The sequence below is a fragment of the Lates calcarifer genome, linkage group LG13, assembly GCF_001640805.2.
Source record: "Lates calcarifer isolate ASB-BC8 linkage group LG13, TLL_Latcal_v3, whole genome shotgun sequence".
NCBI lineage: Eukaryota > Metazoa > Chordata > Actinopteri > Centropomidae > Lates > Lates calcarifer.
In genome coordinates, this window is record NC_066845.1 from 7630670 (window position 1) to 7648551 (window position 17882).

The 17882-nt window shown below is 38.5% G+C and overlaps 1 protein-coding gene across 1 annotated transcript in view; it reads right to left on the reverse strand.

The window, feature by feature from the left end:
• The window catches only part of grid2 (glutamate receptor, ionotropic, delta 2), a 416866-nt gene that overhangs the window by 132791 nt on the left and 266193 nt on the right, over positions 1-17882 (reverse strand). The window contains 4 exon segments of the mRNA XM_018668844.1: positions 392-511; positions 4359-4466; positions 4468-4521; positions 9284-9457. Of these exon segments, the coding sequence (XP_018524360.1) occupies positions 392-511; positions 4359-4466; positions 4468-4521; positions 9284-9457 (456 nt within the window).

The window sequence follows — 17882 nt, forward strand, 5'->3', positions numbered from 1 at the left end:
GAAAAGCATAAAACATAAACAAGCAACCAAACACAAGAAAACAAAGGAGCAGACTGTGAACTGAAAGAGATAAGAACTGTAAGGATGCTTTAATGGCTTCTGTGCATTTGTTCTGCCACAATTATAGAAGTTTGGGGGGGGGGGGGGGCAATCATATACAGAAGTAAATATAGAAAGGTAGCAGGGCTGCACTCTGTTATCCAATGGTGACAGCCACAAGGAAAGAAATACCTGAATAAATATGAGATGAAAATAATGTAGAGAGCAGGTGCACCGAAATTCCCTGGTAAATCCAGGAATTATGTAAATCCACTCTCTGTGTTAGAACAGAAATGATTCCCCCTTCGCCCACAGTAGTACACTGCACAGGGGTTCTGTTTTAACTACTTACCCTACTGACTCCTCTTCCCCTGTCTTCTCCATAATTTGTTCCCAGGATTTCAAAGAAGATGTTGGGGTTAGTGCCGTTGTCAGTGAACTCCAGGAAACTGGTGAGGCCGCTCACTCCAAACTGTAAGACAGGATGAAAAGTTTTTATTTTATTGTTGGGTCGTATTACTATTATTGCTGTTTGGTAAAACTGAAAACTGAATGAACAGAATTGTGGTTTTCAAACTCGTAATTGTTGGGTGAGGTGGGGGGGGGGCACTCATCAACCTATGATAATCTCCTTATGCTTGATAGGATCAGATCAGATCAGATAACTGCCCACAGTGAAACTGACACATGAATCATCTATCTGTCACTCATGAAATTGTTATCTCATCAGCAAGTGCAGGTACTAAATAAGTATAAATGTACTGTATCTGTTATTACACTAAACACTAAAATGTCATTCAAATCTGATGTTGTATGTGTACACATGTGTACATACTTTTTCTGTATCCAGGACATAAGCATTTGGGGGAATATCAACATTACACAGAGATGTGTGTGATAAGTACCAGGCTGATGAAAGAATAGTGCGGTTGGAGCCACTGGGCATTATTTTACACACAGGGAGTACGATGTTCTGAGTGGAGGGGTAGGTTTAGTCACAGGAATACCCACAAGCACGCACACACATACATACACAGTGTCAGTCCCCAACCTTTGTCCTGCCTCCCAGTGGTGTGACCTGTCAGTAAAAGTGACACTACAGCTGCTTCAGGGAGGAGAGGTGTTATCCTCCTTAATATGATTCTTGCTCTGTGTGTGTGTGTAGGTGTGTGCTTGCACCTGTCTGTATAACACAGGGACTGCACCATTTATGTGGTGTGATTTTGGTTATGATGCAGGCATGCAGATGTGGTTATGCCTAATCACATGGACACTTGCACAAACACCCCTACCCTATATCTGAAGTGATTACACATTTTCATATCATTTAAACATGCATCTTACCCTTAGCTTAACCACATGCAATCATTCTACTCATTGTAATGCATTCACCATCATAGCTCAGAAATGACTAATTTGTTGACACATACATACATACATAATGTTAAGTAATGTAAGGACAAGCTCATGATTTTTCAGCTGTATAGATTATCATTGGCCAAACTACTTAAATAGAGACAGCAAGTCAGCAAATAGCTTAAGCAAAGAACCTGCAAATGAACAGTTGTTTACATTTTTGGGAAGCACAGTAATAATTACAGTTGTGGTAGGAGTGATATAACTTAATCAAGAATTAATTACATTTATAATTTATTCCTTAATTGCTATAAGCATGGTCGTTTAACCAGCTTTATATAGTGTGTAGTTAATTGCACTATATATACACATACACACATGTGCGCGTGCACACACACACACACACACACACACACACACACACACACACACAAAGTGTATGTTTATTTGCTTCCTTGCAAGCTGTGCAAGGGCGAAATCTGCTACTGTCCACTGCCTTTTATAATTATCGAGTTAATTGATGTTGGCAGCTCAGTATTGGCAACAACACATTCACAACAGTTATCTTTATTTTAACTGCACCTGATGTAAATGTCATTAGCCCTCAAAGAATGAAATGCAGAGAAATACATTGAAAAAAATACTTTAAAGTTACTTTTTGATGCTTGAAATCTTCTTAAAATAAGATGAAAGTGAATAAGTCTGTGTATATAATAACAGCAATAATAAATCTTTGAGGAGTTAAGCTTAGACTGAAACAGCCTCGTGGGCCCTGCCTGAGGATCTTGGGCTGCATCACAGGACTTAGTGTGCATTAAAAATAATCAATGAAATTTTTAAATGAATTCTAAATTTAACTGTTTGAGTCACTAATAATAACGGGGCAGTGATATCTACTAACAGCCCAAAAATATCACACACACACTTCATTCTTTGGATATCAGTGTAGCAGCAGTTTCACCTGCTGCACTTTATTCCCCACTCTGAATTTGTCAGTGAATACGAAACAACATCAATAGAGCTCCTCATCAACAGCTGCAAATTAGTATTTATCATTACCATAATGGCCCCACATACCAAAACGCTGATTAAACACACAGGCATGCACAGTAAGTAAAGCACACTGCTGATACACTGGAAAATGGAACTGATGCCAGGTTGTTGAACTCAACTCTATTACTGCTTAGGGCTCTTTAACACAGCTCTGTTGAGACAGCCATCAGGGTTGGTTTAACAGCCGGCGCTGGCTGATGAAAGTGTTGCCAAACCCCAGCCTGATCTCAAGGTGAAATGCAGAGATAGATATGAAAGCCATTGCGCTGCATTTATTATTGTCTGACACTAATCCTAAATTAGCATTTCACTTGGCTTCATCATTCAGTCAAACTGCCATCCCTGGAGTAGTTTTTTATTGATATCAAAACAGAGGGCATTGATCCAATTGGATTTAACAGTGATGAAAGTGTTGCCAAACCCCAGCCTAAACTCAAGGTGAAATGCAGAGATTCATAAAATCACAGCTGCAGGGATGAAAACCTCTATCTCCCAAAAGTCAACTGTTAAGGAACTGAGGAAAACTTGCTGATTGATGCATGTGTTCTTTTAAAGGTATGCAAACCTTTGAATTCATGAGCACTTGGGTCATAGAGTCTACTGAGCACAGATAGGAACTTGGAAACTTTCTCTTGAAATAATGAACAAAATTGGATTTCCATGGGATAAGAACAATACAAAAAACGGCAGACGTATTTAGAGCCTCCTCCATGTCAGTCTTCATCCCTGGAGGGGATTTTAGTTATACCAAGAGATAGCAATGTATAAATGAATTTAGCAGTGACTGCATCTCGCCGTTTCAACTAGTGTCTCAGTCCAAGGAACAACAGCACCTGGTCTCCAAAATTTCATGTAATGAGCACAATGTCTTGAAATGCAAATACATGCTCCCTAAATGAAGTGCGGGAAATGCATTTTCCTGCTGCTAAAAGATACACATGAGACACATCTATAAATAGGAAGAAATCAGAGATTGTACTTGTATGTTGGGTTAGGAGATGAGCATACAGTATAGCTTTTGCTTTCAACTGCAGTAATCAAGGCTCCAAACTCACACAAAGTTGTTTTCTGCTGTGAATCAAGACTTGATACATTAATACACTGAGGATATATATGTATTAGAAAAACTCTTTTTCCTTTTTTCCTCTTTTTTTAGCAAGTATTTAGGAGCTATTTTCACAATGGCACACACACACACCTACAAGCATCACACAGTGGCAGAGCCCGGCAGGAGACACAAACAGATTAGATGTAGGTGACTTTGGGTCACTGAGATAACAACAGATCAACTACATTTCAAATATGAATCAGAGAATGGGAAGGATTTCACTGCAGCAGTGAAATACAATAGTGTTATAGTACAATTGTGAGTGTATGCTGGTTGTGGATTATCTTGGTCTGATTAATTTGTGTTTAGGGACACAATATATGAACCATGGAGATGAATTATACTGTTAACAAAGTTTTATATTATATATATTTTTTTATCTGAGTTGATTTTTATTAATCTAAGGTAATTATGAGTGAAGTGAGGTGTTTTGCAGTGTCTTGTCTTTCATGAATTTTCACTACATGCCTGTATGTCCCTTTTCATGGAGATAATCAGGGCAGATACTGTCCTTTATTACCCCTCTACAACAATCTTTACTTAAATAAGGCTCACAGTGGAGGGAATTACATAACAGAAAAAAATACTGAGCACAACTGTTCAACACAAAGGCCTAGCTTTTCAGAACTTTTGTATTGTACAATGTGTAACTGAATTGTACTGTATGTTACTAATTACACTGGTCATGCTAAAATTTAAGGAGCATTCAAGTATGCATTCATTCTTGGTTGAATACATTCCTTTTAGACCTAAAGGGGGTCTAAAAGGAACCACACACACACACAAACACACATTTCCATACCTTTTTGACAGTATCCAGCATGCTCTTGCCTCCCTGCCATGGTTTGGAGTTCTTCCTGATGCAGCTCAGACTGGCCATGCTGTGCCACTTCCTATCCTCCAATTTTCTGGTGAAAGGTATTGGCCAGCAGCAACACAGTATCATAGATGTAGCGGTTGGTGATCTACAGAGAGAGAGAGATGACAAAGGGGCAGAAAAATGAGACAACAGTACAAGTACAGACATTTTAATTTTGCTGAGGGTGGTCTTGGAGGTGTTTGCTCACATTGCTGTGATAGAATGTGTAACAAGAAAATGACACTATTATGACGTCTTTCATGTTTTCAAGTGCTTCAGTTAGGGAGTTACTCTTGTGCTTGTTTCTTTCTTTGGTAATGAGGCTAGAGAGATCAGCAAATGGAAGAAATCAGCCACCTCTTCATGCCGAAAATCTATGCAAAATGCTTTACTTGCATTTCTTTATCTAACCCTGTAAGCACTTTGATCAAAAAAGAAGAACTGTCTATGTTTAGCTTTGGTTTGCAGCTTCTCTCCCTCTCCTCTCTATCTGTCTGGCTCTCTCTGAACCAACAGTATGCAGTATGTTTTCTGCACCAGTAGTGCATTACTTTGGTAATTTCACCTAAAATGTAACACACACACACAGAGGAAAAGCTTTAAGGATGACATGAATTAAAATATATTGATAGGACCCTGGTAATAGAGAATAAGATAGAGAGGCAGGAGTGAGAGAAGGAGAGGAGTTTATTCTGCCTGTGATCGATCGCTGTGTGATCTACCGAGCCTCTTGTCTCTGTGTTAATGAGAATATAATAAACAGATCGACTATAACAGAAATGATTCAATGCGCACACATGAACACACACACAGATGATGTATATCCACTCACATTAACACACATATAAACACAATAATATCACAGACGCAAAAAAGCTATTAGCTCAGTAACAATGCCTTTCATATATCAAAAAGAAGCTGGCCCTACACATACATACACTGACACACACTATAGTGTATAGTACTATAAATAGTTATTAATAATAATCTCAGCTAATGATAAAGGTCATTCTCCATCTTTGTTATGGAAACCAACATTTATTTTTTCTTAATTCCAACTCAACTCAAATACTGTAATTTATTTAATAAGCCTCAGACATAAAAACACTGAGATGAAAAAGTCAGGATGGCTGCTTTATAATGATAATGTTAAATGTCAAGAATCTATTTCAGCATATAAGACAGAATACTGCCACTGTAATGCTGAATGACATGCTGCATTTGCAATGGTGCCACACAAAGAGCAATAATTATCACAACATTACATTGTATAATATAGTACAGACAGTATGCTAAAGTATGCTACTTAATTTCCCTGAGGGTGTCATCCCAAAGGGATCAATAAAGTCTAAAGTCTAGTCTCTCTAACCTAATGTATGTATGTTTACTTAAATGGGTAAATACTGTACTCATCCAAATGCATTATTAATTGTGTCCAGATGTAAGCTAGATCTTCCAGCATCATTTTGTCTGAATGTGAAAGATCATATAACCAGGTTGTATGTCAGGAATTTGTGTAGAACTGGACTGAAGACAAGGCCACACCAGGGTGTAACCAGACTCACCTACTGTATGTGGCCTACATCCACATAGAGAAGGTTGATACGGGATCCGGCACATAATATATTACACAGTATTTACAAAGCTAAGAACAAATTTCAGTCTACTAATTACAGTAGAGTGATTAACACCATGTAATCAGTCTAATCAAGATACTGTCTTTTGCAAATTACCTCTAATATTCATGAACTTAAAATGCAAAACATAAAAAATGCACTTAGTGGGTGTGGTTCTTTGGGACTATCCTGTTACTCCAGTATAAACAAATTGCAAAGATTTTTAAATAGAAGAGGTAGAAAGTTGAATTCATTGCCAGGCCAGGGCCAGAAGGTGCATTCATAACATGTACAGTGATGAAAGATGATAAAATACACTATGTTCCTTGTAACCTGTCAAATAGTTTACTGACAATAAGACAGACCTAAAGAAAAAAAAATGTAGTGTCAAGTTTATCTTACATCTAACTTTTTCACTCACTTTCTTGCAAACTATCTTGGCTTTCGGTTTTGGGTTAGTCTTTCACTTGCTGTCTTTGTCTGACTATCATTCTTTCTCTCTGCCTATTGCTTTTTCTCTGAAAATTAAAGTGAAACTACTGCTGCTCTATGGGGAGCTTGAATGATCAGTGGGTTCTGCACTCCAAGCGAGCATTATATGTAAGTGTGTGTGCGTGCTTGTGTGGTCAGCCCGAGTTAATGTGCTTCAGTGCAGTGTGAAATTGGGCTTCTGGGCCACTCTCTGACCACTGAGCTGATCTGCTTCCTCTCTCTCTCTCTCTCTCTCTCTCTCTCTCTCTCTCTCTCTCTGTCTGTCTCTCCCATCCCTTGGCTCCTCTCTCTCTCTCTCTCTCTCTCTCTCTCTCTCTCTGTCAAATTCAACCTCTCAACCCACCTTTGCACACACCCACACACACATAAACACAGGATGTCAAAATGAACATGTGTAAAGTATGTTTTGCCTGTGCACGCACAATAGTTTTTACTCTCACTCTCTTTGTCAGATACACAAAATTACACTGTCCTTGAGTGAAATGAAACAGTCACACACCTACACATTAAAACCCTCTGCCCTCCACAGTAGAATGAACACATATGTACGACTAAACTAAAAAAAGAAACTAATGAATAGAACTTGATTCCTGATAATAGCTTTTTACACTTGAGAAGCACTCAATTCACATTAAGCCACACAAGGCAAGCTCTATTTATGTGCATTATTCAATGCTTCAGGGCCTCCAGGAGTTAACAATGTGTTTGCATTACAAAGGTGCTGTGTTTTACAAACTCTATAGTAAGGCGCACACCAACCCTTGGCTTCAGTCAACTTTTTTGATTACCTTTTTTTTTTTTTTTTTTTTTTTTTTTTTTTACTTTTGGGGCATTTCTGGCTTATTTTTTCATTTAATTATTTTACTTTAATTAAAAAACAAATAAACATGAAATACACAAGGTCATACTCTCTTATGTTCATCCACTGATTACAGTGAGTGAAAGTCTAAAACCGAACTGTCTTAGGACTTGAAAGAGAGATATCCACATAAACATTAAAACCACGTTTCTGTTTTCAATGTATTTTCAACTTTCATCAAATGTGTTCCCCTAGGGTCTTGTGCATCCACATAAATCAGGAGCACATTAATTCAATTTCATATTTTTGTCTTGACACATAAATAAGAGTGTGTTCCCTTTTCTCCTGCTCTATTTGATGGCAGCTTGATGACTCACATACACACAAAAGGGGATAATAATTGCATACATATTGCCACCCTGGGGGACATATTAAAGAAAAAAACACTAAGTAAAGAAAATGTGAAAGCAGAGAAATAAAAAACACACTGCATTTTCCATGACCATACGATAAGATAAATTGTGTGGTCTAAGATAAACACACATAAGGGTGTGAGCCAGCTTTCCCCCAAATGATTAATGTTCCAGGTAAAAAGCCTCACAGGCACATGCTGTGACAATGTCAAATCAGCAAGCCGGGTGTAATGGGAGGCTTTCGGATCGGGAGACATGTTGAAATGTCAAACTAAAATGCTGGGGGCTGTTTTAAGAGACAGAAATGGAGCACCAGAGCAGCTTTTAAATACATATATAAGTAGTCTGGGTCTTTGAGTATGGAACATTTTTGCGATAGAACCCAACAAACAAAATTTAAATAAACTGCTAAGGAAACTTAAGAGCATTTCATTACTTGTACATGTATAGTATATACTTTAATTCAATGGAAGTCAAGCTGTTGTGCTGGACATTTAACCAATAAAGCACATATACAGTATGGGGTATATATTACAAATTAATTTTGGTTCAAATAAAGATCGACAAGAGTCACTGCATTCAAATGAGCCTCAGATGAGTCAGTTATACCTGTTGATAGATATGGACACATTGTACAATCAGTGGATAATCTATTAAGCAATTGCGATTACAAATCATCACAACAACTGTAAGTCCGTAATGTTCTGTTTCTAGCAGCATTCAGAAATATGTAAATTAAAGGCTATGTTTATTACTGAGGTCATGGTTAAATTTGTCTACATTATATTGCTTCTACTTTTGTTTTGTCCTCATTATTTACAGTGCATGAGTACTGTGCATGAGGGTGGCAGAATATTAGAAATACCTCTCAGACTAGTACAACACCACCACTTGCTATGAACTCAGTGTTAAAACATATGATTTAATTAACACCACTATGACAATATAAAAATACATTGTTTAATGGATTGCATTACATTGTACTGGTGTACCTAATAAAGTGGCCACTAAGTGCATATGCTTTGTAAATGATATCACCAAAGCTCTATTTATTTATTCTCATTTTGCAACTCATATATACTGATGCAGTACGATTGTGGAGCTGTTTCTTATTGAGGGCAAAGTTGCCCGATAATGCATTTGGCCATCATTGACCCTATTCCCACTGGAACTCTGCCTCAGGTAAAAGAAATGACTGAACTTAATTGCATAATGTCTTGGTAGTCTTGATTTGGACTGAGTTTATTTTCTTCTTCTGATCACTCCAGTTAATTAAACTGCAAGGGGACAAAGTGCCAAAGAGCAGGACAACAGCATCTCCCTGGGGTAGCTTTGGCTAGATGGCTATCACTGATGATATTGGCTGAAGCTTTCTGATGACAACTAAGCAGCTTTTCAGCTCACTGTGAATGTACTGCAGCGAGAAACATTCTCACTCAATTTTTCAGTTTGACACTTGAACTTGTTTTGAGCATAAAAGCAGTAACCTTATTGAATTTGTTGAAAATCACTGACCTGTCTCATGGACAAATCACCAAACCAACTCACCTCTAGCTGCTGAGCTTTGGGGTTTTTAGGGTCACAGAGGGAAGTGTTAATTCTGTGGTTGTGTTTGACACAGCGTTGAGTTGTGTTCTGGGGCATGGGGAACGTCTGCCGCACCAATGTCAGCCGACCGATTGACTTCATTACCAGCTCCTGCAAGTCGTAGTCTGAAATCTCCTGAGAACGTGGAAAGAAGAGAAGGAGGGTGGAAGAGATATGTGGGGGAATGATGGTGGTTCAGAAGAGGAGAGGGTGGGGAACAAATAACACGAGAAAACAATATTTAAAAAAACATAGTGTCATTTTTTTTGCTGCAGAGAACCTGCAGCCAACATTTTTTGACAAGAAAAACAGATAGAGCATAACCACAACCAAAAGTGATCTGAAAAACATGGCTGGATACATGTCTATAATAATAGAAAACAATCTCTGGCGCACTTGGAATCTATGCATTGTTTTCACTTGACAGACCAAAACATAGTCACATTCTAATACAATCTAATCTACAAGCACTAATCAAAATCAACAAGCAACTTATACTAATATCATATATACATAATTGCATCACAGTCAGTGGCTTTAGTTGTCATAAATCGGTGATCCCCAGATTTAAAAAGAACAAATATCTCAGAATAGAGCAAAGAGCTATGGAGGGATAAGGAGGCAAATACCATCATGATCCACAGACCCCAGGGTATGAGGGTATATAATTCTAAGTGTGTGGAGATCTTTTTCATTTTGGACTTATTGATGCTTCAAACACCTTAGCAGAGAACTGGTTGGATGGAAAGGTGGTCATCCTGCAAATGGATACCTGTCTATAAAAGTCCTTGTAAAAACAAAACTTTTTCAAATTCATACTCAAAAGATATATATTGAAAATTTTAGGCCTTGTTTTATATGCTTTACTTTTTCCATTATCACCACACTGAGCAGTGAAAGCCATTGTCTACATCATCTGCAAAATTATTTGATATGAAAGGTACATGTCAGCAGATGGAAGGAGGGAGAGAGAGTGGTAAAATATGTGCATGTGTGTGTGAGACCGTGCATGTTTGTGTGTGCTTGTTGTGTACATACATGTGTGCTTGTGCGTACTCTGCATGTCCTTGCAAAACCTTGGGGGAGGAATCATTGCTAATTTTAGCCCTAGGACACAATCTCTCTCTCCCTCTCTCCATCCATGGATCTCCATCCATCCTCTGCGAGTGTAGAGGGTCATGTGGTGACGAGATGAGAGCTGACGTTTATCGTCCCTGGTGGAGGTAACGCTGCCACCAACTGAGACAGCCTTTGCCTTCTTTGTATATGTGTGCAGTTATTGTCCGTGTTTGTGTGTGCTCGAGTGTGTCTAGTGTGCGCCTGCCAGTTAAAGTGTAAATCTGCATGTGTATGTGTGCATATGTTTTCATGAGATTGGCTTTAAGCCTTTTGATCACGCAAAGAACCCCCCTTCCGATTCCATTTCATTTGCACATTGCACACCGCAGCCTGCTTGACAGGATGGATGGGACCATGCACACACATAAACAAGCCATCGCACACACACTTCATATTAGGGAAGGGTAATATTATAGGTACCACCGGTTCATTGACTAATCTCAATGGATTTTATTTGAATCTAATTAAGGTTCATTAAGACTTGCTGGTTCTCATGGGATGTGATCAATGGTGGTTAGAGGTAGTATTATACAGGCTTCATTGGTATAGTTGCACTCATTTGCATTAATTAAGCTGATTAATGGCCCTAACTCTACATGCACAAATATACATACATTTACTCCTGAGATAAAATTGATGCTCTTTCTAATTGATAAATTCTGATAAATTCAAAGATATGTCAGATTTGCTCTGCTTTGTAAAATTTGATTTATTGTTCTTTAAACACAGCAAGTGAACTGAGATTTTTGGATCTATGATTGATTTAAATTATTAATAAAATATAAAAACAGATAAAGGGGTATTTATGCCTTGAAGAAGAATTGAAATAATTTAACAGGTTTAACCTTGTATGAATGCCCTGTACTTTGAAGTACCTACTTTCTAAACAGAATCTGTTTGGTGGCTTTTGGGGCTGAAATGTGGCAAAAATCCCAAACGGTTGCCTATGTAAAAACCCTGAAGGAGACTGAATTACATAGCCAACAAACCAAAAAAAAAAAGATGCAGGAGAGAGAGAAAATGCTGAAAATTGCTAAAAAGGCAGATCTGTGGGCCAAAAGAGAATTAAGATTCACAGCGGGCAGTCAAGGGCATGCAAAGAAACATTGGCAGGCAAGAATTATCCAGAGTGCCCCACTCAAAGGATCAAACTCAAACAAATATAGATGCACCAATGCACAGGTGCACACACACACACACACACACACACACAAACACACACACACACACGTATACATGGATGCACGCACGCACCCGCTGTAACTTAAAAGGAAAAGATCATTTTGAGATTTGTACTCTCAACAGGCGTTTGTCCATCTTTCTTCTTTTGTCATGTTCTGTTTGCCTCTTCGTCTCTGTCTCTCTGGGGACAGAGACTAAACAGACCTCACCCAGTATGACTTTCAGTGGTGGCGTGCTCTAAAAGCTGTTAGCCTTTTTAACAGCTGAGACTAAATGAATGTGACACATACATGCACACATACACACACATACTGACGCTAAGAAACACATTAAATCACACAAGCTCTCACGTTACAGCATACCACCACACAGGGGTCCTGGGAGGGAGAAGATACTGGTGGGGAGTTGAAAGCCACCTCATATTATCAAATCAGTCTTTTTTTGCAGAAGTTTAGTGTCTCCCATAACTTGGGTCAGGTCACTTACTGTCAAATTTTCAGGGGTGTCTTCAGTCAGTACATTAAAACAGTTGATTTATAATCAAGTTAAATTTGGTTTATAAAAATGGAACCAAATCATTTTATTTGACCTTCAAAACAAGCATGAAATAATTACTGCTGATAACCTTATTAAGGGCTTGAGAGAGAATGTATCATTGCACTCACTGAGGATCATATCCACAAAGTTTTCAAGGACCTATTCAATCATTCAGTCCTAATACACACTTAAAGAGCATTATTGTTAATCATTCTCATTAATCAAAAAATTCACCCTCAAGCTGAACTATCAGCTAGAAAATCATTCTGTCCTTGGTATGGTTGAGTGTTTTCCCCAAATTCAGTGCACCAATTCCAACGACCTGTAACCATAAGCTTTGGGTCAGTTGTAACCCCCAGAATGCCCTGCAGCCCATATCTGGAGTGAATCATGAGTTGTTTACTCCATAAACGTGAATTTTTGGTCTGCAGGCATCCCTATCAACCTCAACCCATCACCTCTCTTTCCTTCGCTCCATTCCCCGAGAGCACCAAATCCTCGTCTTTAGTGTTATATTTGAGGATGAGAGTCAAAAGCAAAAACACATCCCTCATCCCCAATTCTTCTTGACACGTCTTCCTGACCTCTATACTTTGTCCTCTGCTCTTTCTGTTCTCAGCCCTTGAGACACCAAATCCTCCCCTTCTCTCTTCTTATCATTAGATGAGTGGGAAAAGGTTTTTTTATTTGCTGTTTGACCCTCTCTGCTCCTCCTACTTCTCTGCCCAACTTCTCAGCTCCTCCCCATTCACCCCTTGTCTAAGAGAACACCAAATCCCTCTGTTTTGCTCACATTCCAAAGTTCAAAGTTTTGAAAAACAAAACAAATCAGAACACAAGCACGTCCTATTTCATTTGCCCTCTCTTCTCTCTCCACCATGGGCAATTTTCCTCAACAGCCCCTAATTTACTCTTCTGGCTTTGACTATGTCACCCTCCCATTTCTGTGCTTTCTCCTAATTTTTTAGGGCATTTATTAATGTCCTTCAAACAACAAGAAGAATGAATTGTACAGAGTGAAACACTGCCTGGGCAACAAAGGGAAAGAATCCAGTTGTGATGGGAGTTGTAAATGACACCAAAGGTGCCCCTGACTACTCTCAGAAAGGTGGATGATGTTGATCTGTTTTGGATTTAAATGTAGAATGTATATATATATACATATATATATATATATATATACACATATACATATATATATGGCAAATTGTTGACAAACAGGCACAATCTTCTTTATATCACCAACATGTCTGGGCAAAAGACCTTCATCAGGGTGATTTACTTGAATTCAAAATATCCAACAGCTCCACTGGAGCCACTTAGCAACAATACTAGTCTTAGGTGGCTGTAATCATAGTGGGAAACCTCCAGCTGTGCACAGAGTATGCACAACTGTTAACTCGTTCTTCCTCTGCAAATACTTTTGTAGCTGTAAATAAGAATGTTCTTTAACTTAGTTAAGATTGCAAGCTAAAATGACTCTAACTTTCTATCTTCAGTATGTTTCTGAGAACACTAACTCTCGATGACTACTAACCAAAGGTTTGTAGAATGTGGTTAGGTCGAATGTTCTTAAATGATTAACGATCATGCAATCCTGTAATTCAGGGTCCACATTCAGAGTCCTGACTATGGTTAGGCTTAAGCAACAAAACTGCTTTATATAAGGTTAGAGAAAGATTGGTTAAATGTAAATAAACATGTTGTGTCTAAAGTCACTGTGAACGTTTTCTGTATTAAACCAAAACCACAATCTCTCCCTAGGCTTAACCAAGTGCAATGAGTGCCTTACCATGAATATAAAAAAGCTGAATAATGTCACTAGAAGTGGATATTGTACTGAAAGATCATATATTTTGTCAGATAACAACACTCTGTGAACATTTTACTGATAAGTTCAGTACAAGCATATTTGTGACTTATATTTATGTGACTTATTTGTGCCAAATATGTAAATTAACAACATGCCCTTCTTACATTTAAACATCGGTCACCCCGGTGTGACCCCGGTCACAATTCCTTTTTGTACAAAACACATTTTCTGTTGTAGTTATATGGAAATACCATTTTTAGGAGACAGGGTTGTCAATGCATGAAAATCCCCAACATTTCAGTTAGAACCAAAATGGTAGAAAAGCCTAATCTCATCTCATCTCATTACTATGCACTTGTTCCTTTTAGAGACAAAAAGGCAGAAATGAATGGAGAGAAAAAGAGTGAGAATGGCAACAGGCGAGATCAAGAAAGATAGCATGACAGAAGGTGTTTAAGACCTTGGAGAGAATCAGCATGACTAAGGTCAATAGCGGAGCTACTGTATCCTCCAAACTTAAGAGAAAGACAGAGAAAATGAGTAGCCCTCATGATCTTAATATTTCTCTTCCTCATCGTCATCCTCTCATCCTGAGCAGAACGAAGGAGATGGGGAGAGGAAGGATGATCAATTATGAACTGTGAACTCCCCCTCAGTGGGGCTGTCTGACTGCTGGCTGTAGATAAAGCAGAGTTATGACAACCATACAGTGCCCCCTCATCCATAATAAACCAGAGGGAGGGAGAGCACTTTCACACAAAGGAATATTCATTCTCTAAAGAACCAGTACTAGGAGACATTACGTATGACAAAATATTGTAGCTGCTCATCCATTTTAAACATTCTGCTAGAGGACTTCACATAACCCATGGTAGGAATATTGTGTCTACATCAGAACAATGTGTGACTTAATTTCAATCTTGATAAGCAGAATTAGGACATTGCATCATTTAAAAGTTGTATATGAAGCTTTTCTTATTTGAAGGAATTTATGATTTTTAGTACAGTTAAGAGCAAAATAGAGAGATGGTAAGGAAGGGGAGTCCGTGTTTCTTCCTTTTCTCCTTTGTTCCACCACTTTGATCATTTCCTTTCCTCACTTTGTCCTTCATCTCCCTTTCCTCCTCTCCTCATCATTAGCCATGAGATTAGATTGGGCCACATTTGCTTTTCCAAATCTTTCTTCTCTCAAAATAACTTACAATCCTGCCAGCAAATATTTGAGATAGAGCGGCTGGGCTGAATATCTGTGACTTTCTATCTAACTTTAGTCTGCTAAATTAGCAGTCTTTGTTTACATGTCTGAAAATGCAAGTCATGCAGCTATCACACATACACCTCACTGCTCTGCTTAGAAACTTAGATTGCAGTGAAAGCAAATACAGTATATGCTGTGTAATAAATAGAATGGCTGAAGGAATGCCAACTCCATTGTCAAAACTCTCAGAAAGTGCTATAGCATGTGTAAAGACAGTATGAGACAAGAGAAACATGAGAATTTAGCCTTTCTGCTCTGCCTATGACCCAATCTGGTCTCCTCCCATCAAACTCATTTTGCTCGACTGATTCTTGTGATCAAATGCAAACTGTGGAAATGCATGAGATTTGTTTGAGAAGCAATAGAGTGTGAGACATAGCCTGAGTGCATCATGCCAGTAACATGAGAGTTGTCAGCCCTTTAGCGCTGAGGCAGTGTATGTGTCAGAGCGGTGAGACTGTACGTGTAAAGGCATGTACTAATTGATTTGACTTAACATTAACAAGACCTTTCACAGTAATGCTACCAACTTCCACTGTAACTTCAGAGACTTTTGTAACCTGCAAAGAAGCAATGCAGAACAATGCAATGCTCAAATCTACAGTCTCTTATTTGTCACTTGACTTTTTTTATTGGTGAATGTGTAAAGATGGAAACCCTCATATGACTTGGGAAAGAAAAAGAAAGAAAGAAACAAAGCCTAACTCAGTGTGATTCACACCTGTGATCTGACATTTTATATATTATGGTTTTTTTTTTATGGGTAATTATAGTAAAAGTACTTTGTGACATACTGCCATTGCTAAAACATTAACAACTGAGGGATCATTGGCCTGCCAGACAGCATTTCATCATTGATTCCTCAAAGGCAGCAGGTACAAAGTGTTACAGGCTACACGCTGCTAGACATGCATGCTGGCTGCAGAATGACATGTTAAGCCTATCAGGAAGCTAACCAAAGAGCAGGTTGATGCCAGGAAGCCTGGAGAGTGTTAGACAATACCAGATGTCTGACAGGATACAACAAATTTGAAGGCAGTCTATTAGACATTTAGAAGTGACTTTAGCCTACCAGGAAGTCTGGTAATGATAGACTGCTCAGTAGGCTGCTTGACATTGCCATCTGCCAAACAGTATACAAAGATGGTCTGTCAGGAAGACCACTTTTTTTTTTTTTTAAGTGAGTGTTACACTGTGAAAAGACATCTATTTCAATTAGCTGAGGAGACACATTTAAGTGGTATGACAGTTCCTCTATGAAGTCAAGGACTAATGCAGAGTGGTTGTTTTCAACAGATCTATCCACATTTTTACCTCTGATAAAAGGTTATAAAATGCTGCCATATTCATTAATGTGCAGGGGCGAGACTCATTTTTCCTCCTCTCTCAGTGGAAGTATTAGCATTTGAGAAAATGCAAAAACAATACTGAGAGGTTGTCTGTGGTACTTAAGGGGATTGTGACAATATTTCTGCAGCCTCTCATCCATATCAAATATGAAAAAACCTAAACCTTCATATAACAAGACTGACATTCTACAAACGAAAATCAGAGCAAAATGATTGGCTGTCCCTGCAGCATTAATGGATGTCATGCATACTAACATTTGTCTCAAATGGAAATACTTTCTTTACATAACACAGCAAGTAATAGGACCGCTGAGTCTTGAAGCTTTTAGCAGCATTATTATAGTTACAGACCATGACTTGGAATAGAGAGAGAGAACCACAGTATACTAAAGTATCTGAGTAACTTTTCTTGTTTTGTACCAAATTAGGTTTTCCACTGTTCCTACAGTAAATTGTTTTCACTCTTCCTGCAATACATCTGCCTGTGCGCATGGTTGTGTTTGCGCACTTGTTCTTGTGTGTGTGTGTGTGAGTGTGTTTCAGCTTGGACCCCTTGCTGTGCCCTGCCAGTTCGCTGCAATGCCCAAGGCTACCAAGACACACTGCATTAGCTATCAGTGTACATACACATCCAGACATACACACACACACACAAACTGTACACACAAATGTGGCTGATCCTGCTGTTTTTTTAAAAGGCACTTTTCATGAAGCAAGATCAAAGATGAATTTCTATTCAAAATTAATTTGAAATTACAGACAACAACATTAAAGTTTAATTACATTTCCCTAAGGACAAATAGTCGTGCTGATCAATGATTGTGAACATGGACAAAACTCACAGGACAAAAACTGTACACTCTGAGGAGTAGGTGAGGAACTTTGTGGACTGTCAGTGCTTGTCTGTTCTCGTTAATCCAAAGAAGCGCTTAATATTTAAGCAGTGATTTTGAACCAAGGAATAGACAGTATGCTCACCCAAAGGATTGTTTTCAAGGTTTTCTCCTTTCCTTTCTCGTCTCTGAAAATGTATTGTTTGTATATAGTGGCTGTATCTTAAATAAGCAGTGAGCGTAAAAAATATCAAATCTTTACTATATTGTTTTTGCCTCTGATGCAGAGCAGTGGCTGCTCACTAAAACAAACTAAATGGTCCTTAGTCATCAAGTTGTGTGTGCTACTGGAAGAACTGATGTGAGACAAAAGGAGCAAATAACTTTTCAAGCTCTCTTCTCTCCTTCAGACACCGAGGACAGAGTACAGAGATTAGAGGGCTTCTAGATCTAAAACCATAAATATTCT